General features: G+C 43.7%; 1 protein-coding gene across 9 annotated transcripts in view; it reads right to left on the bottom strand.

Annotated features, from left to right (window-relative positions):
• Positions 1–24,756, bottom strand: part of ift88 (intraflagellar transport 88 homolog) — a 44,346-nt gene that overhangs the window by 3,571 nt on the left and 16,019 nt on the right. For 5 of the 9 annotated variants that reach the window (XM_041844522.1, XM_041844521.1, XM_041844520.1 and 2 more), the window contains 11 exons: positions 23,337–23,523; positions 23,102–23,210; positions 22,847–22,997; positions 18,813–18,928; positions 18,582–18,634; positions 18,370–18,435; positions 18,143–18,249; positions 17,649–17,712; positions 15,998–16,015; positions 15,734–15,781; positions 13,942–14,055 (listed from right to left, as the gene is read on the bottom strand). In XM_041844522.1, the coding sequence (XP_041700456.1) occupies positions 13,942–14,055; positions 15,734–15,781; positions 15,998–16,015; positions 17,649–17,712; positions 18,143–18,249; positions 18,370–18,435; positions 18,582–18,634; positions 18,813–18,928; positions 22,847–22,997; positions 23,102–23,210; positions 23,337–23,523 (1,033 nt within the window). The remainder of the gene's footprint in view (positions 1–13,941; positions 14,056–15,733; positions 15,782–15,997; positions 16,016–17,648; positions 17,713–18,142; positions 18,250–18,369; positions 18,436–18,581; positions 18,635–18,812; positions 18,929–22,846; positions 22,998–23,101; positions 23,211–23,336; positions 23,524–24,756) is intronic. The other 4 variants (XM_041844527.1, XM_041844526.1, XM_041844525.1 and 1 more) reach the window with 2 other exon arrangements.

Genomic DNA, 24,756 nt, shown 5'->3' on the forward strand with positions numbered 1-24,756 from the left:
AAAGTCTAGAATCAATATTATTCATCAACAGCTCTCCTGCATTCACTAACGACACAAATGAATACACCTGCCTAACGACACACATCTGTGAAGCCAATTTAATAAATACTTGTAGTACCTTAAAATGGGGGGGACCATGTACAAAAGGTGCTGTCATTTCTAAACGGTTCATCCGATATGTATGCAAATACCCTCAAATTAAAGCTGACAGTCTGCACTTCACCCTCATTGTATCCTTTCAAACTCAAAGTGCTAGAGTACAGAACAAAAATAACAAAAAAAATGTCACTGTCCAATGAATTATGGTGCTCACTGTATATACAGTGGGGAGAACAAGTATTTGATACTTTTATTTATTTTTTATTTCACCTTTATTTAACCAGGTAAGCCAGTTGAGAACAAGTTCTCATTTACAACTGCGACCTGGCCAAGATAAAGCAAAGCAGTGCGATAAAAACAACACAGAGTTACATATGGGGTAAAAAACATAAAGTCAAAAATACAACAGAAAATATATATAGTGTGTGCAAATGTAGCAAGTTATGGAGGTAAGGCAATAAATAGGCTATAGTGCAAAATAATTACAATAGTATTAACACTGGAATGCTAGATGTGCAAGAGATTATGTGCAAATAGAGATACTGGGGTGCAAAAGAGCAAAATAAATAACAATATAGGGATGAGGTAGTTGGGTGGGCTAATTTCAGATGGGCTGTGTACAGGTGCAGTGATCGGTAAGGTGCTCTGACAACTGATGCTTAAAGTTAGTGAGGGAGATAAGAGTCTCCAGCTTCAGAGATTTTTGCAATTCGTTCCAGTCATTGGCAGCAGAGAACTGGAAGGAATGGCGGCTAAAGGAGGTGTTGGCTTTGGGAATGACCAGTGAGATATACCTGCTGGAGCGCAGACTACGGGTGGGTGCTGCTATGGTGACCAATGAGCTAAGATAAGGCGGGGATTTGCCTAGCAGTGATTTATAGATGGCCTGGAGCCAGTGGGTTTGACGACGAACATGTAGTGAGGACCAGCCAACAAGAGCGTACAGGTCACAGTGGTGGGTAGCGTATGGGGCTTTGGAGACAAAACGGATGGCACTGTGATAGACTACATCCAATTTGCTGAGTAGAGTGTTGGAGGCTATTTTGTAAATGACATTGCCGAAGTCAAGGATCGGTAGGATAGTCAGTTTTACGAGGGCATGTTTGGCAGCATGAGTGAAGGAGGCTTTGTTGCGAAATAGGAAGCCGATTCTAGATTTAACTTTGTATTGGAGATTCTTTATGTGAGTCTGGAAGGAGAGTTTACAGTCTAACCAGACACCTAGGTATTTGTAGTTGTCCACATACTCTAGGTCAGACCCGTCAAGAGTGGTGATTCTAGTCGGGTGGGCGGGTGCCAGCAGCGTTCGATTGAAAAGCATGCATTTAGTTTTACTAGTGTTTAAGAGCAGTTGGAGGCTACTGAAGGAGTGTTGTATGGCATTGAAGCTCGTTTGGAGGTTTGTTAACACAGTGTCCAATGAAGGGCCAGATGTATACAAAATGGTGTCGTCTGCGTAGAGGTGGATCTGAGAGTCACCAGCAGCAAGAGCGACATCATTGATATACACGGAGAAAAGTGTCGGCCCAAGAATTGAACCCTGTGGCACCCCCATAGAGACTGCCATAGGTCCAGACAACAGGCCCTCCGATTTGACACACTGAACTCTATCTGAGAAGTAGTTGGTGAACCAGGCGAGGCAGTCATTTGAGAAACCAAGGCTATTTAGTCTGCCAATAAGAATGCGGTGGTTGACAGAGTCGAAAGCCTTGGCCAGGTCGATGAAGACGGCTGCACAGTACTGTCTATTATCAATCGCGGTTATAATATCGTTTAGGACCTTGAGCGTGGCTGAAGTGCACCCATGACCAGCTCGGAAACCGGATTGCATAGCGGAGAAGGTACGGTGGTATTCGAAATGGTCGGTGATCTGTTTGTTAACTTGGCTTTCAAATACTTTCGAAAGGCAGGGCAGGATGGATATAGGTCTGTAGCAGTTTGGATCTAGAGTGTCACCCCCTTTGAAGAGGGGGATGACCGCGGCAGCTTTCAATCTCTGGGGATCTCAGACATTATGAAAGAGAGGTTGAACAGACTAGTAATAGGGGTTGCGACAATTTCGCGGCTAGTTTTAGAAAGAAAGGGTCCAGATTGTCTAGCCCAGCTGATTTGTAGGGGTCCAGATTTTGCAGCTCTTTCAAAACGTCAGCTGTCTGAATTTGTGTGAAGGAGAAGCGGGGGGGGCATGGGCAAGTTTCAGCGGAGGGTGCAGAGTTGGTGGCCGGGGTAGTGGTAGCCAGATTGAAAGCATGGCCAGCTGTAGCAAAATGCTTGTTGAAATTCTCGATTATTGTAGATTTATCGGTGGTGATAGTGTTTCCTAGCCTCAGTGCAGTGGGCAACTGGGAGGAAGTGCTCTTATTCTCCATGGACTTTACAGTGTCCCAAAACTTTTTGGAGTTAGTGCTACAGGATGCAAATTTCTGTTTGAAAAAGTTAGCCTTTGCTTTCCTGACTGCTTGTGTATATTGGTTCCTAACTTCCCTGAAAAGTTGCATATCGCGGGGGCTATTTGATGCTAATGCAGTACGCCACAGGATGTTTTTTGTGCTGGTCAAGGGCAGTCAAGTCTGAGGAGAACCAGGGGCTATATCGGTTCTTAGTTCTGTATTTTTTGAATGGGGCATGTTTATTTAAGATTGAGAGGAAATTACTTTTAAGGAACAACCAGGCATCCTCTACTGACGGAATGAGATCTATATCCATCCAGGATACCTGGGCCAGGTCAATTAGGAAGGCCTGCTCGCTAAAGTGTTTTAGGGAGCGTTTGACAGTGATGAGGGGTGGTCGTTTGACCGCGGACCCGTTACGGACGCAGGCAATAAGGCAGTGATCGCTGAGATCCTGGTTGAAGACAGCTGAGGTGTATTTAGAGGGTATGTTAGTCAGGATGATATCTATGAGGGTACTCATGTTTACGGATTTAGGGTTGTACCTGGTAGGTTCGTTGATAATTTGCGTGAGGTTGAGGGCATCTAGTTTGGATTGTAGGATGGCCGGGGTATTAAGCATATCCCAATTTAGGTCACCAAGCAGTACGAACTCTGAGGATAAATGGGGGGCAATCAATTCACATATGGTGTCCAGGGCACATCTGGGGGCTGAGGGGGTCTGTAGCAAGCGGCAACAGTGAGAGACTTATTTCTGGAAAGGTGGATTTTTAGAAGTAGAAGCTCAAACTGTTTGGGCACAGACCTGGATAGTATGATAGAGCTCTGCAGGCTCTCTCTACAGTAGATTGCAACTCCACCCCCTTTGGCAGTTCTATCTAGACGGAAAATGTTATAGTTGGGGATGGAAATTTCAGAATTTTTGGTGGCCTTCCTGAGCCAGGATTCAGACACTGCTAGAACATCAGGGTTGGCGGAGTGTGCTAACGCAGTGAATAACTCAAACTTAGGAAGTAGACTTCTGATGTTTACGTGCAAGAAACCAAGACTTTTGCGATTACAGAAGTCAGCAAATGATAGCGCCTGGGGAGTAGGAGTGATACTGAGGGCTGCAGGGCCTGGGTTAGCCTCTACATCACCAGAGGAACAGAGGAGGACTAGAATAAGGATACGGCTAAAGGCTTTAAGAACTGGTCTTCTAGTGCGTTGGGTACATAGAATAAAGAGGGCAGATTTCCGGGTGTTGTAGAAAAGATTCAGGGCATTATGTACAGACAAGGATATGGAAGGATATGAGTAAAGTGGGGGTAAACCTAAGCGTTGGGTAACAATGAAAGAGATAGTATCACTAGAGGCACCAATTGAGTCGGTCTCTGCGTGTATAGGGGGTGGGACAAAGGAGCTATCTAAGGCAGGTTTAGCTGGGCTGGGGGATCTACAGTGAAATAGTACAATTAGAAATAACCCGAAACAACAATAAGCTAACCATGTTTGGGCTGAGGCTAAACATAAACAGGATGTAGTACCGTAAAAAGGAACAGTCCAGCAGACATCAGCTGTATAGCTGAGTTATCATAAGGTCCGGTGAACAGCAATAGGATAGTTCGGAGGCTGCTAAAGCACTAGCAGGTAAGAGGCCACGGCTAGCGTGTGCTAGCGGGCCGGGGCTAGCAGATGGAATCTTCGTGGTCGACGTCGTCGTAACCACATCAGACGATTTCGTCGGCAGGATCGTAGGATCGGCGGGGCTCCGTGTCAACACTAGGTGGTCCCGTCCGGTTGACAGAGAGGTAGATAGCCGGGAGATGGGCCTAGCTCAGGATGATTAGCCAGACCACAGCGTCCATTTAGTTGAAGCTAGCTGGTAGCGATGAATCCGGAGTTAAAGGTCCAGTGATTCAGTGATTCCGGCAGAAAAACTGATATGTTCTGGGTCGATAACGCGCTGTGCAGACTGGCCGAATATCCGGTGATTAATATCCAGTGATTAAATTAATCCCGCAGAAAAAAAATCCAATGTTCTGGGTGAAATACCGCTAACTGTGGCTAATAGCAAGTAGCTAGTTAGCTGGCTAGCTAGTTTCAACTGGAGATTCTAGATAAAAGGTAAGTCAATAATAGAATCCGTTCCACATTGAGTGAGGCGGGTTGCAGAAAAGTATATTTTGTAGAAGGATGAAAAGTCTGATAGGGAAATATGTACGAAAAATACAAAAAAACTGGGTATTTACAGGCTATTTACAGACACACGACAAAAACAGAACTGCACTACTTCGCCATCTTGCAGGTTTATTGCATGACATAAGTATTTGATACATCAGAAAAGCAGAACTTAATATTTGGTACAGAAACTTTTGTTTGTAATTACAGAGATCATACGTTTCCTGTAGGTCTTAACCAGGTTTGCACACACTGCAGCAGGGATTTTGGCCCACTCCTCCATACAGACCTTCTCCAGATCCTTCAGGTTTCGGGGCTGTTGCTGGGCTATACGGACTTTCAGCTCCCTCCAAAGATTTTCTATTGGGTTCAGGTCTGGAGACTGGCTAGGCCACTCCAGGACCTTGAGATGCTTCTTACGGAGCCACTCCTTAGTTGCCCTGGCTGTGCGTTTCGGGTCGTTGTCATGCTGGAAGACCCAGCCACGACCCATCTTCAATGCTCTTACTGAGGGAAGGAGGTTGTTGGCCAAGATCTCGCGATACATGGCCCCATCCATCCTCCCCTCAATACGGTGCAGTCGTCCTGTCCCCTTTGCAGAAAAGCATCCCCAAAGAATGATGTTTCCACCTCCATGCTTCACGGTTGGGATGGTGTTCTTGGGGTTGTACTCATCCTTCTTCTTCCTTCAAACACGGCGAGTGGAGTTTAGACCAAAAAGCTCTATTTTTGTCTCATCAGACCACATGACCTTCTCCCATTCCTCCTCTGGATCATCCAGATGGTCATTGGCAAACTTCAGACGGGCCTGGACATGCGCTGGCTTGAGCAGGGGGGACCTTGCGTGCACTGCAGGATTTTAATCCATGACGGCGTAGTGTGTTACTAATGGTTTTCTTTGAGACTGTGGTCCCAGCTCTCTTCAGGTCATTGACCAGGTCCTGCCGTGTAGTTCTGGGCTGATCCCTCACCTTCCTCATGATCATTGATGCCCCACGAGGTGAGATCTTGCATGGAGCCCCAGACCGAGGGTGATTGACCGTCATCTTGAACTTCTTCCATTTTCTAATAATTGCGCCAACAGTTGTTGCCTTCTCACCAAGCTGCTTGCCTATTGTCCTGTAGCCCATCCCAGCCTTGTGCAGGTCTACAATTTTATCCCTGATGTCCTTACACAGCTCTCTGGTCTTGGCCATTGTGGAGAGGTTGGAGTCTGTTTGATTGAGTGTGTGGACAGGTGTCTTTTATACAGGTAACGAGTTCAAACAGGTGCAGTTAATACAGGTAATGAGGGAGAACAGGAGGGCTTCTTAAAGAAAAACTAACAGGTCTGTGAGAGCCGGAATTCTTACTGGTTGGTAGGTGATCAAATACTTATGTCATGCAATAAAATGCAAATGAATTACTTAAAAAATCATACAATGTGATTTTCTGGATTTTTGTTTTAGATTCCGTCTCTCACAGTTGAAGTGTACCTATGATTAAAAATTACAGACCTCTACATGCTTTGTAAGTAGGAAAACCTGCAAAATCGGTAGTGCATCAAATACTTGTTCTCCCCACTGTATATATAGATATGTGTATATATATATATATATATATATATATATATATATACACTGCTCAAAAAAATAAAGGGAACACTGAAACAACACATCCTAGATCTGAATGAATGAAATAATCTTATTAAATACTTTTTTCTTTACATAGTTGAATGTGCTGACAACAAAATCACACAAAAATTATCAATGGAAATCAAATTGATCAACCCATGGAGGTCTGGATTTGGAGTCACCCTCAACATTTTAGTGGAAAACCACACTACAGGCTGATCCAACTTTGATGTAATGTCCTTAAAACAAGTCAAAATTAGGCTCAGTAGTGTGTGTGGCCTCCACGTGCCTGTATGACCTCCCTACAATGCCTGGGCATGCTCCTGATGAGGTGGTGGATGGTCTCCTGAGGGATCTCCTCCCAGACCTGGACTAAAGCATCCGCCAACTCCTGGACAGTCTGTGGTGCAACGTGGCGTTGGTGGATGGAGCGAGACATGATGTCCCAGATGTGCTCAATTGGATTCAGGTCTGGGGAACGGGCGGGCCAGTCCATAGCATCAATGCCTTCCGCTTGCAGGAACTGCTGACACACTCCAGCCACATGAGGTCTAGCATTGTCTTGCATTAGGAGGAACCCAGGGCCAACCGCACCAGCATATGGTCTCACAAGGGGTCTGAGGATCTCATCTCGGTACCTAATGGCAGTCAGGCTACCTCTGGCGAGCACATGGAGGGCTGTGCGGCCCCCCAAAGAAATGCCACCCCACACCATGACTGACCCACCGCCAAACCGGTCATGCTGGAGGATGTTGCAGGCAGCAGAACGTTCTCCACGGCGTCTCCAGACTCTGTCACGTCTGTCACATGTGCTCAGTGTGAACCTGCTTTCATCTGTGAAGAGCACAGGGCGCCAGTGGCGAATTTGCCAATCTTGGTGTTCTCTGGCAAATGCCAAACGTCCTGCACGGTGTTGGGCTGTAAGCACAACCCCAACCTGTGGACGTTGGGCCCTCATACCACCCTCATGGAGTCTGTTTCTGACCGTTTGAGCAGACACATGCACATTTGTGGCCTGCTGGAGGTCATTTTGCAGGGCTCTGGCAGTGCTCCTCCTGCTCCTCCTTGCACAAAGGCGGAGGTAGCGGTCCTGCTGCTGGGTTGTTGCCCTCCTACGGCCTCCTCCACGTCTCCTGATGTACTGGCCTGTCTCCTGGTAGCGCCTCCATGCTCTGGACACTACGCTGACAGACACAGCAAACCTTCTTGCCACAGCTCGCATTGATGTGCAATCCTGGACGAGCTGCACTACCTGAGCCACTTGTGTGGGTTGTAGACTCCGTCTCATGCTACCACTAGAGTGAAAGCACCGCCAGCATTCAAAAGTGACCAAAACATCAGCCAGGAAGCATAGGAACTGAGAAGTGGTCTGTGGTCATCACCTGCAGAACCACTTCTTTATTGGGGGTGTCTTGCTAATTGCCTATAATTTCCACCTGTTGTCTATTCCATTTGCACAACAGCATGTGACATTTATTGTCAATCTGTGTTGCTTCCTAAGTGGACAGTTTGATTTCACAGAAGTGTGATTGACTTGGAGTTACATTGTGTTGTTTAAGTGTTCCCTTTATTTTTTTGAGCAGTGTATATGTATGTATATACAGTGAAGGAAAGAAAGTATTTGATCCCCTGCTGATTTTGTACATTTGCCCACTGACAAAGACATGATCAGTCTATAATTTTAATGGTAGGTTTATTTGAACAGTGAGAGACAGAATAACAACAAAAAAATCCAGAAAAACGCATGTCAAAAATGTTAGAAATTGATTTGCATTTTAATGAGGGAAATAAGTATTTGACCCCTCTGTAAAACATGACTTAGTACTTGGTGGCAAAACCCTTGTTGGCAATCACAGAGGTCAGACGTTTCTTGTAGTTGGCCACCAGGTTTGCACACATCTCAGGAGGGATTTTGTCCCACTCCTCTTTGCAGATCTTCTCCAAGTCATTAATGTTTCGAGGCTGATGTTTGGCAACTCGAACATTCAGCTCCCTCCACAGATTTTGTATGGGATTAAGGTCTGGAGACTGGCTAGGCCACTCCAGGACCTTAATGTGCTTCTTCTTGAGCCACTCCTTTGTTACCTTGGCCGTGTGTTTTGGGTCATTGTCATGCTGGAATACCCATCCACGACCCATTTTCAATGCCCTGGCTGAGGGAAGGAGGTTCTCACCCAAGATTTGACGGTACATGGCCCCGTCCATCGTCCCTTTGATGCGGTGAAGTTGTCCTGTCCCCTTAGCAGAAAAACACCCCCAAAGCATCATGTTTCCACCTCCATGTTTGACGGTGGGGATGGTGTTCTTGGGGTCATAGGCAGCATTCCTCCTCCTCCAAACACGGCGAGTTGAGTTGATGCCAAAGAGCTCGATTTTTGTCTCATCTGACCACAACACTTTCACCCAGTTCTCCTCTGAATCATTCAGATGTTCATTGGCAAACTTCAGACGGTCCTGTATATGTGCTTTCTTGAGCAGGGGGACCTTGCGGGCGCTGCAGGATTTCAGTCCTTCACGGCGTAGTGTGTTACCAATTGTTTTCTTGGTGACTATGGTCCCAGCTGCCTTGAGATCATTGACAAGATCCTCTTGTGTAGTTCTGGGCTGATTCCTCACCGTTCTCATGATCATTGCAACTCCACGAGGTGAGAACTTGCATGGAGCCCCAGGCCGAGGGAGATTGACAGTTATTTTGTGCTTCTTCCATTTGCGAATAATCGCACCAACTGTTGTCACCTTCTCACCAAGCTGCTTGGCAATGGTCTTGTAGCCCATTCCAGCCTTGTGTAGGTCTACAATCTTGTCCCTGACATCCTTGGAGAGCTCTTTGGTCTTGGCCATGGTGGAGAGTTTGGAATCTGATTGATTGATTGCTTCTGTGGAAAGGTGTCTTTTATACAGGTAACCAACTGAGATTAGGAGCACTCCCTTTAAGAGTGTGCTCATAATCTCAGCTCATTACCTGTATAAAAGACAACTGGGAGCCAGAAATCTTTCTGATTGAGAGGGGGTCAAATACTTATTTCCCTCATTAAAATGCAAATCAATTTCTAACATTTTTGACATGCGTTTTTCTGGATTTTTTTGTTGTTATTCTGTCTCTCACTGTTCAAATAAACCTACCATTAAAATTATAGACTGATCATTTCTTTGTCAGTGGGCAAACGTACAAAATCAGCAGGGGATCAAATACTTTTTTCCCTCACTGTACATGTATATCAAATCAAATGTTATTGGCCACATGCGCCGAATACAACAGGTGCAGACATTACAGTGAAATGCTTACTTACAGCCCTTAACCAACAGTGCATTCATTTTTAATAAAAAAGTAAAATAAAACAACAAAAAACTGTTGAGAAAAAAAGAGCAGAAGTAAAATAAAATAACAGTAGGGAGGCTATATATACGGGGGGGTACCGGTGCAGAGTCAATGTGCGGGGGCACCGGCTAGTTGAAGTAATATGTACATGTGGGTACAGTTAAAGTGACTATGCATAAATAATTAACAGAGTAGCAGCAGCGTAAAAAGATGGGGGTGGGGGGGCAGTGCAAATAGTCCGGGTAGCCATGATGAGCTGTTCAGGAGTCTTATGGCTTGGGGGTAGAAGCTGTTGAGAAGTATTTTGGACCTAGACTTGGCACTCCGGTACCGCTTGCCGTGCGGTAGCAGAGAGAACAGTCTATGACTAGGGTGGCTGGAGTCTTTGACAATTTTGAGGGCCTTCCTCTGACACCGCCTGGTATAGAGATCCTGGATGGCAGGAAGCTTGGCCCGAGTGATGTACTGGGCCGTACGCACTACCCTCTGTATTGCCTTGCGGTCGGAGGCCAAGCAGTTGCCATACCAGGCGGTGATGCAACCAGTCAGGATGCTCTCGATGGTGCAGCTGTAGAATTTTTTGAGGATCTGAGGACCCATGCCAAATCTTTTCAGTCTCCTGAGGGGGAATAGGCTTTGTCGTGCCCTCTTCACGACTGTCTTGGTGTGTTTGGACCATGATAGTTCGTTGGTGATGTGGACACCAAGGAACCTGAAGCTCTCAACCTGTTCCACTACAGCCCCGTCGATGAGAATGGGGGCGTGCTCAGTCCACAATCATCTCCTTTGTCTTGGTCACGTTGAGGGAAAGGTTGTTATCCTGGCACCACACGGCCAGGTCTCTGACCTCCTCCCTATAGGCTGTCTCATCGTTGTCGGTGATCAGGCCTACCACTGTTGTGTCGTCGGCAAACTTAATGGTGTTGGAGTCATGCCTGGCCATACATACATATGTATGTATGTATGTATGTATGTATGTATGTATGTATGTATGTATGTATGTATGTATGTATGTATGTATATATATATATATATATATATATATATATATATATACACACACACACACACACACACACACACACACACACACACTTCCGGTCAAAAGTTTTAGAACACCTACTCATTCAAGGGTTTTTCATTATTTTTACTATTTTCTACATTGTAGAATAATAGTGAAGACATCAAAACTATTAAATAACACATATGGAATCACGTAGTAACCAAAAAAGTGTTAAACAAATCAAAATATATTTTATATTTGAGATTCTTCAAATAGCCACCCTTTGCCTTGATGACAGCTTTGCACACTCTTGGCATTCTCTCAACCAGTTTCATGAGGTAGTCACCTGGAATGCATTTCAATTAAAAGGTGTGCCTTCTTAAAAGTTAATTTGTGGAATTTCTTTCCTTCTTAATGCGTTTGAGCCAATCAGTTGTGTTGTGACAAGGTAGGGTGGGTATACAGAAGATAGCCATATTTGGTAAAAGACCAAGTCCATATTATGGCAAGAACAGCTCAAATAAGCAAAGAGAAATGACAGTCCATCATTACTTTAAGGTCAGTCAATAAGGAACATTTCAATAACTTTGAAAGTTTCTTCAAGTGCAGTTGCAAAAACCATCAAGCGCTATGATGAAACTGGCTCTCATGAGGACCGCCACAGGAATGGAAGACCCAGAGTTACCTCTGCTGCAGAGGATACATTCATTAGAGTTACCAGCCTCAGAAATTGCAACCGAAATAAATGCTTCACAGAGTTCAAGTAACAGACACATCTCAACATCAACTGTTCAGAGGAGAATGTGTGAATCAGGCCTTCATGGTCAAATTACTGCAAAGAAACCACTACTAAACGCCACAAATAAGAAGAAGAGACTTGTTTGGGCCAAGAAACACGAGCAATGGACATTACTCAACTAGTCTCAAGAAGGCTAGTTTTATTACTTCTTTAATCAGCACAACAGTTTTCAGCTGTGCTAACATAATTGCAAAAGGGTTTTCTAATGATCAATTAGCCTTTCAAAATGATAAACTTGGATTAGCAAACAACGTGCCATTGGAACACAGGACTGATGGCTGCTGATAATGGGCCTCTGTACGCCTATGTAGATATTCCTTTAAAAATCTTGCCGTTTCCAGCTACAATAGCCATTTACAACATTAACAATGTCTACACTGTATTTCTGATCGATTTGATGTTATTTTAATGGACAATAAAATTGCAAGGCCATTTCTAAGTGACCCCAAACTTTTGAACAGTAGTGTATTGTTACGGATACAGGTATCCTGTATGTGTATTTGTTTTTTTCTCTCCTTCTGCCCTAAATCACAGGTGTCCCTTGTTTTCCTGATTGGTGGTCGTTGGGGAGTCCCACCTGTCTGACATCCGTTCGTCTGCTGATTGCTGAGGTGGACCAATCAGTGGACATTCCTCTGCATTGCACCACCTGTTTCTGGTTTTTCACTCACATCCCATTGTTTTAAAAGCCAGTCAGTTGTGTTTTATCACAGAGACTCTTTTCGTTTGTGAGTATGGATACTGTGGCGTCTTGTTTTTTGTGTACGCACTCATTTGCTGTTTACTCTATATGGTAACAATGTTGTGTGTTCCTGGGAAAAGAGGGACTTAGCAAGTTGCCCTTGGGCACACATTACCCGTAGGAAAAACTATTGTCTAAAAACACTAGTTAGACCTGAATGGACCACCCACTGTATTTTTGTATGGTTAGCAGTAGCTTAGCAGTTCTTGAGGCAGGCAAGATCAGTTTAGGGTTTTTTGATATTGTTTCATTCCTTGGGTCCTGCTCAGCCCCTTTTCCCAAACCTTTACCGTGTGTTCATTATAAACATTTTGTGTTTGACGGTAGTTTATGGTTGTCTGTGTATTTTTGTTCTCACTGTTTCTGTGTCACTATTCTAATTTGCATGAGTTATGTTACGGGTCTCTTTTCCATCCACCCTAGACTTTTAAAGCCACGGGGTTCGTAACATGTATATATCAACAAAATAAAAATTGCAGAACCATTGACCTATATTTTTTACTTTACAGTTGTTTCTGGTGTTATCCCTAAGATCTGGAAAGGAGGAGATTCTATGATATTTACCATCCAATTTCCAAATTATCTTGCCTTGCCAAAGTTTTAGAATCCCTGGCCAACTCTGGGCTGAAAACTTTTCACTCTATTCTTAATGTGCACCAATCTGGTTTTAGACTTGGACACAGCACAGTTTCAGCTGCTACGCTTGTTTTAGATAATGTGTTAAAATTGCTTGGATCATAAATTGTATCTGTTAAAACGTGTAATATTCATCTGTATGCAGATGATACTGTTATGTATGCCATTGCCCCAACTGTATACCAGCCGTTGTTGGAGCTGCAATCTGACTTTGTTGCCTTACAGAAAGCCCTGGTTGGTTTAAAACTTGTACTTAATGTGGGCAAGACTAAATAAATGTTCTCTCATTCTCGCAAAATTGTTTCAGATGGACTACATATTTTATTCATTGAATGGTTCTCCCATCGATCGGGTTCCCGCCTATAAATATCTGGGCATTTGGATTGACAAGGATTTAACATTTAAAAAGCATACTGATGAGCTAGTTAAAAAGTTAAGATTTTTTTAGAAATGGATCTTGCCTCTCCCTAAACAGCAGGAAGCAGATTGTACAGTCAACTTTCCTGCCAGTTCTTGACTATGGTGACACCATTTACCAGACTGCAGCAGCAACTACACTTATAGAGTGACTGAACACGCCGATTGACACGTTTTTCTGTTGCTCATTAGAAAAATGAGATTTCAGTCTTGGAGGTGTTTCCTGGCCGATTCTGCATTTGGTTAATGATGTTTGTCCCCCATGAGACACGGAAGCCTATTTCAATTCCTCAAAATAACCAGAATGAATCTAAGAACTCAAATGTGTAATTTACATTTTTACCAAGGGTGTTTTAGTTGTGCAATCTTACATCTAAGGTGTTTGGTGCAGTATTTCTTAAGTAAAAAACATGCTGTCTTATGTAAACAAAGTTGGAGCTGCTGGGCAGGTCTGTCTCATTGTCTATGCTATTGGATAGAGCGCATCACCGCAGCTGTGTATTGTGGTGTTGAAATTGTAGTATTTTAAATTGTAACTAGCTTTTATCATTTTATTGGCATGTTTGTGTAGAATTTGCTTCCTAAGGGCATCATTGAAAATGAGACCCTGGTCTCAATGGGCTCCCCTGATTAAATAAAAAATGCATTTGTTCACAAGGTGTTAAGATGGATCAGGGGCATGAGGTAGATTGTACAATTGAAGACAAAAAACCTACACTGCAAGTCTACACGGTTGAAGGTGGAGGGAGAGAGTGTGTCTCACCTATGTCTCGCTGGCTGCTGGCCTCGTAGGGTTCGTTGGAGCCAGGAAGTGCCCTCATCTTGGCGCTCAGCCTCTCCCCCTTGGCGCTGGTGCCATGACTGCTGTGTCCACTGTCTGAGAAAACAGACACAGGATTAACCTGCTTGCTTACTGTTGGGACCGGCCCCTTCATTACCCTGTACAGTGAGGGAAAAAAGTATTTGATCCCCTGCTGATTTTGTACGTTTGCCCACTGACAAAGAAATGATTAGTCTATAATTTTGTTGGTAGGTTTATTTGAACAGTGAGAGACAGAATAACAACAAAAAAATCCAGAAAAACGCATGTCAAAAATGTTAGAAATTGATTTGCATTTTAATGAGGGAAATAAGTATTTGACCCCCTATCAATCAGAAAGATTTCTGGCTCCCAGGTGTCTTTTATACAGGTAACGAGCTGAGATTAGGAGCACACTCTTAAAGGGAGTGCTCCTAATCTCAGCTTGTTACCTGTATAAAAGACACCTGTCCACAGAAGCAATCAATCAGATTCCAAACTCTCCACCATGGCCAAGACCAAAGAGCTCTCCAAGGATGTCAGGGACAAGATTGTAGACCTACACAAGGCTTTAATGGGCTACAAGACCATCACCAAGCAGCTTGGTGAGAAGGTGACAACAGTTGGATCTTTTTGTTGTTATTCTGTCTCACTGTTCAAATAAACCTACCATTAAAAATATAGACTGATCATGTCTTTGTCAGTGGGCAAACATACAAAATCAGCAGGGGATCAAATACTTTTTTCCCTCACTGTATCTGCATGGTTCACATTTAGCAGTGATTGTTTATCCCTCTCTAACAGAGGGTAACAATGAGAGGCTGCTGTTTAATACCACACGCTCCTCTGTCCTCTGTGTGTGAGGGGAAAGAGATGTGTGTCAGCTCTAGGCTCAGATGGCAGGTCTGTATGGCGGTCCAGAAAAGTGGGGGACAGGCCAGAGACAACCACACTCCACATCTGGCAACCAGGTAGCCGTGGAAAAAAATCCAACCACGAAAACAGGAAGAGGAGGAGGCCCAATTCTGTTGTCCCTTACAATCCTCAAATCCCAGCCTTCCTCAGGACCAACTCACTCAAAAATGCAGTGAGATTTCCAGTGGAAAAGCAACTCCTTTTTCTGCCTCAACACTGAAGAAAGAATGTATTGCACATACCATGAGTGTCTAGCTATGTATTTTCCTGTCAATGGGTCAGCTTTTGCCTGTTGGGGTGATCTGACCTCCCTGCACAAGAGGGCAGCTTACACTCTTACACCAAAGAGCAACAGTGATTTGGAAGCATCTGAGAAATGCTTTTCAACCATACCGGATCCTCAGCGACAGAGCAGTCATAAGTAGATGATGACTTTGCTGAAGTAACATAACAGTAACAACAACTCCAGTTTTTAAATAACAATCACTATGTATTCAAACGTAGTAGTCAACACGGTCAAATGAGGGAAAACTCTTAGAGGTGAATTCAAGAAGGGAGGCTTTCTCAAATAGAGCGTTTTCAGCTCTTTTTCTCTCTTTGCAATGTGTTCAGTGCAAACATTCTCTGGAGGGGGTGAGTTGCAGGAAGGAGTCATTCCTGGCAAACACAGCTTGCAGCCTGTTAGAAGATTTCGGGGACACTGAATTGTAAAGCTAGGCTGTAGAGAGTTCAGTCATTTGACAATACCTTAACACTGTCCCCCTTGCCTTCTTTGACAAATTACTGTGAAAAAGATGATTGATAGACAGTTTTCCATTCTGTTGTACAGTACAGTACATACCTCTCCCCTGGTCCAGCAGAGGACTGTGTTTAGGCTCAGGGTGAGAGACTGATCCAGAAGAAAGACATGTGGAAAGAGAAAAAGGAAAGCATGCAATAAAGAGAAAGAAAGACCAGAGAGGACAGGGATAGTTGAGGATCAAGTTAGAATAGCATACAGTTAACAAAGCAAAAAGGACATTTAAAATGGCAAGAGGAGAGTAAAGAGTTTGGTGTGTATGTATTAATCTGCCACAAACACATAATATAACACTGTCCTGCTCACCTGCTTTGACATCCACCTCTGAAGTGCCATAAGAGAATAAAAAGAGGAAATTAATTGTAAGATGAAGTGTGTCCAGACATTTATACAGTACACTACAGTGGTTCCCAGGAACTCTCAGGAGAGCAGTGAAACTTTTCCTAATCTTGATTATTTTTTAGAACACTCGCTTATAAACGTGACCTGTGGAATGTTGTTACGTTTGAGGGGCCACATCACTGGACGCTGTTAAAGGGCTACACACAAATGAACCATAATGAGTAACGATCTATAAAAAGTATACAAATATTTACAAGAAACGCTATTTAAATCTATAAAATATGTTTGTCACAGAAAATAGCTGATTTGCAGTATGCTTCCTACAGTTGTGTCAGGTTGGCTGGATATCAATTGGGTGGTGGACCATTCTTGATACACACGGGAAACTGGTGAGGTTGAAAACCCAGCAGCGTTGCAGTTCTTGACACAAACCGGTGTGCCTGGCACCTACTACCATACCCCGTTCAAAGGCACTTAAATCTTTTGTCTTACCTATTCAAATTTTGAATTGCACACATACACAATCCATGTCTCAATTGTCTCAAGGCTTAAAAATCATGATTTAACCTGTCTCCTCCCCTTCATCTACACTGATTGAAGTGGATTTAACAAGTGACATCAATAAGGAATCATAGCTTTCACTTGGATTCACCTAGTCAGTCTATGTCATGGAAAGAGCAGGTTTTCATAATGTTTTGTACAGTGTGCTGCAGAATTGTATATCCCATTAAGGTGTGCCACGGTTCACAAAAAGTTGGGAACCACTGCACTACACTACCAAATGCTGATGGAGGATTGCTGTGGCTATAAGGGGAGTTGTTTGAAGCAGCTGGAATATGGTACATAATTACTTCAACAAAAACGTCAGCAAGTATACTGGTCTGGATACTGTAGAACTAAGCCATTACTGTTATAACATTAGCTGACAGAGCATATCAAGTCTAAGAAACTACATAATAGCCTGGGCATTGACACAAACTTCAGATATTCTTTGGAGAAATAGTTTGCAGTTTTCTCTTACCACATAATCCAAATAATTGTCCTTGAAGGCAAACACCTTTGACTCTTAATGTGCTGATGACTACACCGGTTACGATGTAATAATAATTGTTTTCCAATGGCCAAGGCAGAATAATGTAGCAATGGAACTACTACTGGACTAAAAGTATTGGAACGGGACCCAGCTCTATTCTACAGAGGAGGCTCGTACCGCTGTCCTTCTTTGGCGGGGTGTGGACAGGGTCTGGAGTGCCCACTGTCGAGACACACATTTGGACAGCAAGAGAGGACAGAGAGATTATAAAGGTTAACTGAATTTCAAAAGTTGGAATGGGTTAGTATCAGAATAGAGGAACTCGGGGTCAGAGATGTAATAGAGATGTACAGAGCTAGGAGGTTACTATCTAGTTTCTACTGGCTCGTACCGATGGCCTTCTTAGGCGGGGTGCGGAGAGGGTTTGGGGTGGCCACTGTCGAGACACACCCATGGACAGCAGTTAGGAGAAAATATATGATAATGGTGAACTTAATTTTTGCAAGGGATTACCATCTAAAAAGAAGTAGTCAGGGTTAGAGTGTGTTTAGGTGTATAGAGGTGTCCAGGGTCATCACTCACCACTGCTGGCGCTGCCCTCTCTCCGGGTGCCTCTAGCGCTGCCCTCCCTCGCCGACTTCACCCGCTAGAGAGGAGAGAGAAATTATGTCTCTGTTAAAATCCAATATTCCCAAAAACAACAGTACAGAGTACCGTACAGACACTGATTTATTTAACTGTTTGTTGGTTTCTATGGTGAAAACAAAGACACTTGCAGAGAGCAAAAACAGCCAGAGACACTGGAGTTGATCTGTAATGATGATGTCAGCAAAGCCTGGTCCAGTTAACAACAGAGCAGGAATTAGAGAGTCGCTCCTTAGAAGAACCGTTCTGATCCAAGAACATCTCAGCACTGATTTAGGAGCAGTTGGTTATGATTCACTGAGAAGTCGGTATTCTCTCTGTCTGTTTTCCATAGGAAAGACACAGTGAAGCCAACGCCTCCAGTGGCCTCAGATGATGTTGTTGTCACTGTCAGTAGCCTTTGACAAGAGTGTAGTAAGTAAGTAGAGTACCTGTTCTCTGATCTCTTTCATCTTCTCCACCTTCTTCAGTTTGGTGGCGTAGTCCTGGACCTCTTTCATCCCCATGTCTGTGCACAGCCTCACCAGGAAACGCAGGCCTGGAGGGGGACAGGGGAAAAACACACACACCCATAGAGTCAGCATCAGTATATTTTTTAAATAAACCATTACATTAGAGCAGTAATGCTGAGAGGACAAGAAGGGATCGGGTGGATTACATTCAACGTTTTCCGGGAATTTCCGGTGGATGTCTTTGTAAGTCTCCAGGGCTTTCTGGTAGTTTCCTGAGGATGAAGGAACAAGGAGCAGCAGTGTTCAGGTCATTGCACATGGAATAATTCATATCTCTGTAAGGGTGAGGACAAATTCATTCGGACAATAAAATCAATCTGTCATCATTAGCCATAATTGAGGTGGATGATAAACTCACCACTTCTTCTGTAGCAGCTGGCCACCATAAGCTGCCATTTCACCTGAGTTGGCCTGAAACCACATGACAAATTATCAATACTGCAGGGGCATGATACCACATAACCGTGTCCCTAGGCTATTGGGTGGAAGTGGTGGAATAGAGGCACAACGAACAAGCATATTACTTGTTACATTATGATGTACAAACTCAAGACATACATATCGATATTATTGTGAGATGAGGACTTACTGGATTAGTGTGGCTCTCTCAAAGTACTGGATGGCCTTCTCACAGAACTGAGTGTCAATGTAGTAGGCCCCCAGCCACTCAATAACGTCAATGTTGGAGGGGAAATATCTGAAGGACTGAACAAGGGACCACATGGAGAATGTTCAGATTTAGTCAACTTCTTGTCGGGATGCAATGACGCTGGCATGTATAGCGTCCGTTTTACAACCTCCTGCCCAATTATGCTATTTTGTATGTTTATTTGCGCTGATTTTAACGTTTTTGGTACATAATGATTCCGCCTGAAAAGAGCTTCTGGACATCAGAACAGCGATCACTAACCTCGATTGACTCGGCATACTGCTCACCCGGGACCAGGCCCTAATGCCCAACCCTCGGAAGTGGAAAAGACTACGACATAGAGTTCGACGTCGGGGCACCCTGATGAAACTATGGCGGCGAGTGAATAAACTGCCTCTCCCCTCTGTTCTATTGGCGAATGTACAATCACTGGAGAACAAACTAGACGAGCTCCGTTCGAGACTATCCTATCAACGGGACCTGAAGAACTGTAATATCCTATACTTAACGGAGTTGTGGCTTAACGAGGACATGGTTAATATAAATCTAGCTGGTTTTTCTACGAATCGGAAGGACAGAACGGCAGCGTCCCGTAAACTCAAGGGCGGGGGTGTGTGTCTCTTTGTTCACAACAGCTGGTGCCGGTCTCTAATGTTAAGGAAGTCTTGAGGTTCTGCTCCCCTGAGTTAAAATACCTCATGATAAACTGTAGACCATACTATGTAACAACATTTTCATCTAGATTTTTCGTAGCTGTCTACTTACCACCACAAACTGATGCTGGCACTAAGGCTGCACTCAACGAGCTATATAGGGCAATAAGCCAACAAGAAAATGCAAATCCAGAGGCAGCGCACCTAGTGGTCAGTGATTTTCATGCAGGAAAAAGTTAAATCTGTTGTTTGCCTAATTTCTACCAGCATGTCACCTGTGCAACTAAAAAAAACAGAACTGTTATTCTAAAAGCATGGGAACCGGTTAATAACATTATTTTACATTCCAGGCATTCTTCCTAGTCCCACAAAAAAATGCAACAAAGCGCCTATGCAAAGCCCTCACTCTGTCACTCAGAAACGTATTCCAGTGTCTGCCTGCAAGCTAAAAATCTTTGTCAGTGTGTGTGCGTTTAGGCTACCTGGCCCTCCCCCCTCCGAAGCATAGGCTACTGTACTGACGTTCAGAAGAAAGGGAGAGAGATTTTGTATTAGCTAGAGAAGAATGGATTAACTTTTTCAATGCTAGTTAAGGATACTAGATTATATGCCTATTTATCACGTTTCAAGTGTGTCAATCTAAGTAACATAATGAAAGAAATTCCCATCAAAATCCGTCAGTTTAAGCTAGAGATATGTTTTTTTGCATTGGATGCGTCTCAATCCACCGCATCCGCCGATGTTGCACTTCCGCGGTGAAAGGTGGCAGAGCTAGAACGGTGTTTGTCAGACCATGAGACACAAAAACGTCTGTAGCGTCCGAACGGTTTGACCTACAAACTATTATGTTTGGCCCCAGTTTGGCCAAACTACCACTCTATGGAAGGATGAGACTCTCGATGGTGGTCTCCGTGTTGCTCTACAACCCCCACAAGTGTCAGGGAACTCGTCTGAAGACGGTCCCGTCCATGAGCCAACTTCTGTTTGTAGCATCCAAACCATTTGGGCTACAAACTAATGTGACCCCACTGTTGAAAGGGGAGACTCTCACGAACACGATGGTGCTCTCCATTTTGCACTATGACCCCCACAAGTGTCACAGGACTCGTCTAAAGGTAACTGGTACCGGTCCCAGAAAATAATGGAAGGTAGTTTTTTGCCTATCCAAAAAAGGGGTTAAATATGTGTAAAAATAAAGAAAGTCATATAAGTTTGGGGTCACTTAGAAATGTCCTTGTTTTCGAAAGAAAAGCAATTTTTTTGTCCATTAAAATAACATCAAATTGATCAGAAATACAGAGTAGATGTTGTTAATGTTGTAAATGGCTATTGTAGCTGGAAACGGCTGATTTTTTATGGAATATCTACATAGGCGTAGTACAGAGGCCCATTATCAGCAAACATCAGTCCTGTGTTCCAATGGCACGTTGTTTGCTAATCCAAGTTTATCATTTTAAAAATGCTAATTGATCATTAGAAAACCCTTTTGCAATTATGTTAGCACAGCTGAAAACTGTTGTGCTGATTAAAGAAGCAATGAAACTGGCCTTCTTGAGACTAGTTGAGTATCTGGAGCATCAGCAATTGTGGGTTCGATTACAGGCTCAAAATGGCCAGAAACAAATAACTTTCTTCTGAAACTCGTCAGTCTATTCTTGTTCTGAGAAATGAAGGCTATTCTATGCGAGAAGTTGCCAAGAAACTGAAGATTTCGTACAACGCTGTGTACAACTCCCTTCACAGAACAGCGCAAACTGTCTCTAACCAGAATAGAAAGAGGAGTGGGAGGCCCCGGTACAAAACTGAGCAAGAGGACAAATACATTAGAGTGTCTAGTTTGAGAAACAGAGGCTTCACAGAGTTCAAGTAACAGACACATCTCAACATCAACTGTTCAGAGGAGATTGCGTGAATCAGGCCTTCATGGTCGAATTGCTGCAAAGAAACCACTACTAAAGGACACCAATAAGAAGAAGAGACTTGCTTGGGCCAAGAAACACGAGCAATGGACATTAGACCGGTGGAAATCTGTCCTTTAGTTTGATGAGTCCAAATGTAAGACTTTTGGTTCCAACCGCAGTGTCTTTGTGAGACGCAGAGTAGGTGAACGGATGATCTCTGCATGTGTGGTTCCCACCGGGAAGCATGGAGGAGGAGGTGTGATGGTGCTTTGCTGGAGACACTGTCAGTGATTTATTTAGAATTCAAGGCACACTAGAGGCACACTAGAATTCAAGCCACAGCATTCTGCAGCGATATGCCATCCCATCTGGTTTGCGCTTAGTGGGACTATCATTTGTTTTTCAACAGGACAATGACCCAACACACCTCCAGGCTGTGTAAGGGCTATTTTACCAAGAAGGAGAGTGATAGAGTGCTGCATCAGATGACCTGGCCTCCATAATCACCCGACCTCAACCCAATTGAGATGGTTTGGGATGAGTTGGACCGCAGAGTGAAGGAAAAGCAGCCAACAAGTGCTCAGCATATGTGGGAACTCCTTCAAGACTGTTGGAAAAGCATTCCAGGTGAAGCTGGTTGAGAGAATGCCAAGAGTGTGCAAAGCTGTCATCAAGGCAAAGGGTGGCTATTTGAAGAATCTCAAATATAAAATATATTTTGATTTGTTTAACACTTTTTTGGTTACTACATGATTCCATATGTGTTATTTCATAGTTTTGATGTCTTCACTATTATTCTACAATGTAAAAAATAGTTAAAATAAAGAAATACCCTTGAATGGGCGGCAGGTAGCTTAGTGGGTAAGAGCGTTGTGCCAGTAACCGAAAGGTCGCTGGTTCTAATCCCCGAGCCGACTAGGTGAAAAATCTGTCGATGTGCCCTTGAGCAAGGCACTTAACCCTAATTGCTCATGTAAGTCGCTCTGGATAAGAGCGTCTGCTAAATGACTAAAATGTAAATGTAAAATGAATGAGTAGGTGTGTCCAAACTTTTGACTGGTAGTATAGCTATGTTATTTTCACTCATTATTTTTATTCGGTATTCACTGTGTATTTATTCCTTGTGTCACATTTTTATTTTACATCTTATCTTTAACTCTGCATTGTTGGAAATGGACCCATAAGTAAGTATTTCACTGTTAGTCTACATCTGTTGTCTACAAAGCACGTAACAAATAAAATTTGATTTGCACTCTAACTTTTTGATTCAATGCCATCTGTTGCTACAATCTACTACTCACAATGTTGTTTGAATCCATACAGTTAGATACATTAATACAATCAAACACAATTGACTGAAACATAATGATACTAGAATTCGCTTGATAGATAGATCAGTGATGTGTTGGGAATGACTGACCTCTTGGTAGTACTGAAACGCCTGAGACTTGTCTCCCTCGCTGTCGTAGAGCTCTCCCAGTTTGGCCAACACCTGGGGGTCTGTGGGCGTCACAGTGATCAGTTGCATCAACCACTCTATTGCCTGGTGGGGGTCCTCCAACATCTCAAAGCTGAGCTTCAGTCAAGGATCACACTTTCTAAGTTGTAGACAAGTGCTCCTATAAGAACATTGTTTTTAGGCAACGCTTAAAGACCCAGTATTCTGTGAGGATACAGGTTGGCTAGCTGCCACATGACTTGGGCGCTATTCCTCAGGATGGCGTGGAGCTTCAGAAAACAGTCCAGAGACTCCTCCAGACGCCCCAGACGCTTATAGGTCAAACCTGAGGAAAAAGGATATACTATTAGAATAGGAAGACTACTGTACATGATTAATAACAGTAAATTAGACAGATCCCTGCGCTCCCAACAATGATCTTCCTGAATTGAGCTCTGACGGTTTAGTTTACCCAGGTTATATAGGGCCTCAGTGCAGGACGAGTCATTCCGGAGAGCCTCCTTGTAGAACTCTGCAGCCTTCTCATAGTCCTTCTTCACAAACACTGTGTTGCCCTTGTTGATGAGCGCCGCTGGGTTGTAGCGGTCGGCTGTCATGGCCAGGTCGGCATAGCGGTCAGCCTGGTCGTAGTCTTTCTCCTGATGGGTCACAGTTCAGAGGTCATCGCACCAAGAGCGATATGCCATACAGTTCAAGGAAGTATGCTAATGTGATTGAACATAGGAGTATCTTCCTAATATGACTATATACAGTGGGGGAAAAAAGTATTTAGTCAGCCACCAATTGTGCAAGTTCTCCCACTTAAAAAGATGAGAGAGGCCTGTAATTTTCATCATAGGTACACGTCAACTATGACAGACAAATTGAGGAAAAGAAATCCAGAAAATCACATTGTAGGATTTTTAATGAATTTATTTGCAAATTATGGTGGAAAATAAGTATTTGGTCACCTACAAACAAGCAAGATTTCTGGCTCTCACAGACCTGTAACTTCTTCTTTAAGAGGCTCCTCTGTCCTCCACTCGTTACCTGTATTAATGGCACCTGTTTGAATTTGTTATCAGTATAAAGACACCTGTCCACAACCTCAAACAGTCACACTCCAAACTCCACTATGGCCAAGACCAAAGAGCTGTCAAAGGACACCAGAAACAAAATTGTAGACCTGCACCAGGCTGGGAAGACTGAATCTGCAATAGGTAAGCAGCTTGGTTTTAAGAAATCAACTGTGGGAGCAATTATTAGGAAATGGAAGACATACAAGACCACTGATAATCTCCCTCGATCTGGGGCTCCACGCAAGATCTCACCCCGTGGGGTCAAAATGATCACAAGAACGGTGAGCAAAAATCCCAGAACCACACGGGGGGACCTAGTGAATGACCTGCAGAGAGCTGGGACCAAAGTAACAAAGCCTACCATCAGTAACACACTACGCCGCCAGGGATTCAAATCCTGCAGTGCCAGACGTGTCCCCCTGCTTAAGCCAGTACATGCTCAGGCCCGTCTGAAGTTTGCTAGAGTGCATTTGGATGATCCAGAAGAGGATTGGGAGAATGTCATATGGTCAGATGAAACCAAAATAGAACTTTTTGGTAAAAACTCAACTCGTCGTGTTTGGAGGACAAAGAATGCTGAGTTGCATCCAAAGAACACCATACCTACTGTGAAGCATGGGGGTGGAAACATCATGCTTTGGGGCTGTTTTTCTGCAAAGTGACCAGGACGACTGATCCGTGTAAAGGAAAGAATGAATGGGGCCATGTATCGTGAGATTTTGAGTGAAAACCTCCTTCCATCAGCAAGGGCATTGAAGATGAAACGTGGCTGGGTCTTTCAGCATAACAATGATCCCAAACACACCGCCCGGG

This window comes from Coregonus clupeaformis, chromosome 23 (genome assembly GCF_020615455.1).
Source record: "Coregonus clupeaformis isolate EN_2021a chromosome 23, ASM2061545v1, whole genome shotgun sequence".
In the NCBI taxonomy this organism is placed as follows: Eukaryota; Metazoa; Chordata; class Actinopteri; order Salmoniformes; family Salmonidae; genus Coregonus; species Coregonus clupeaformis.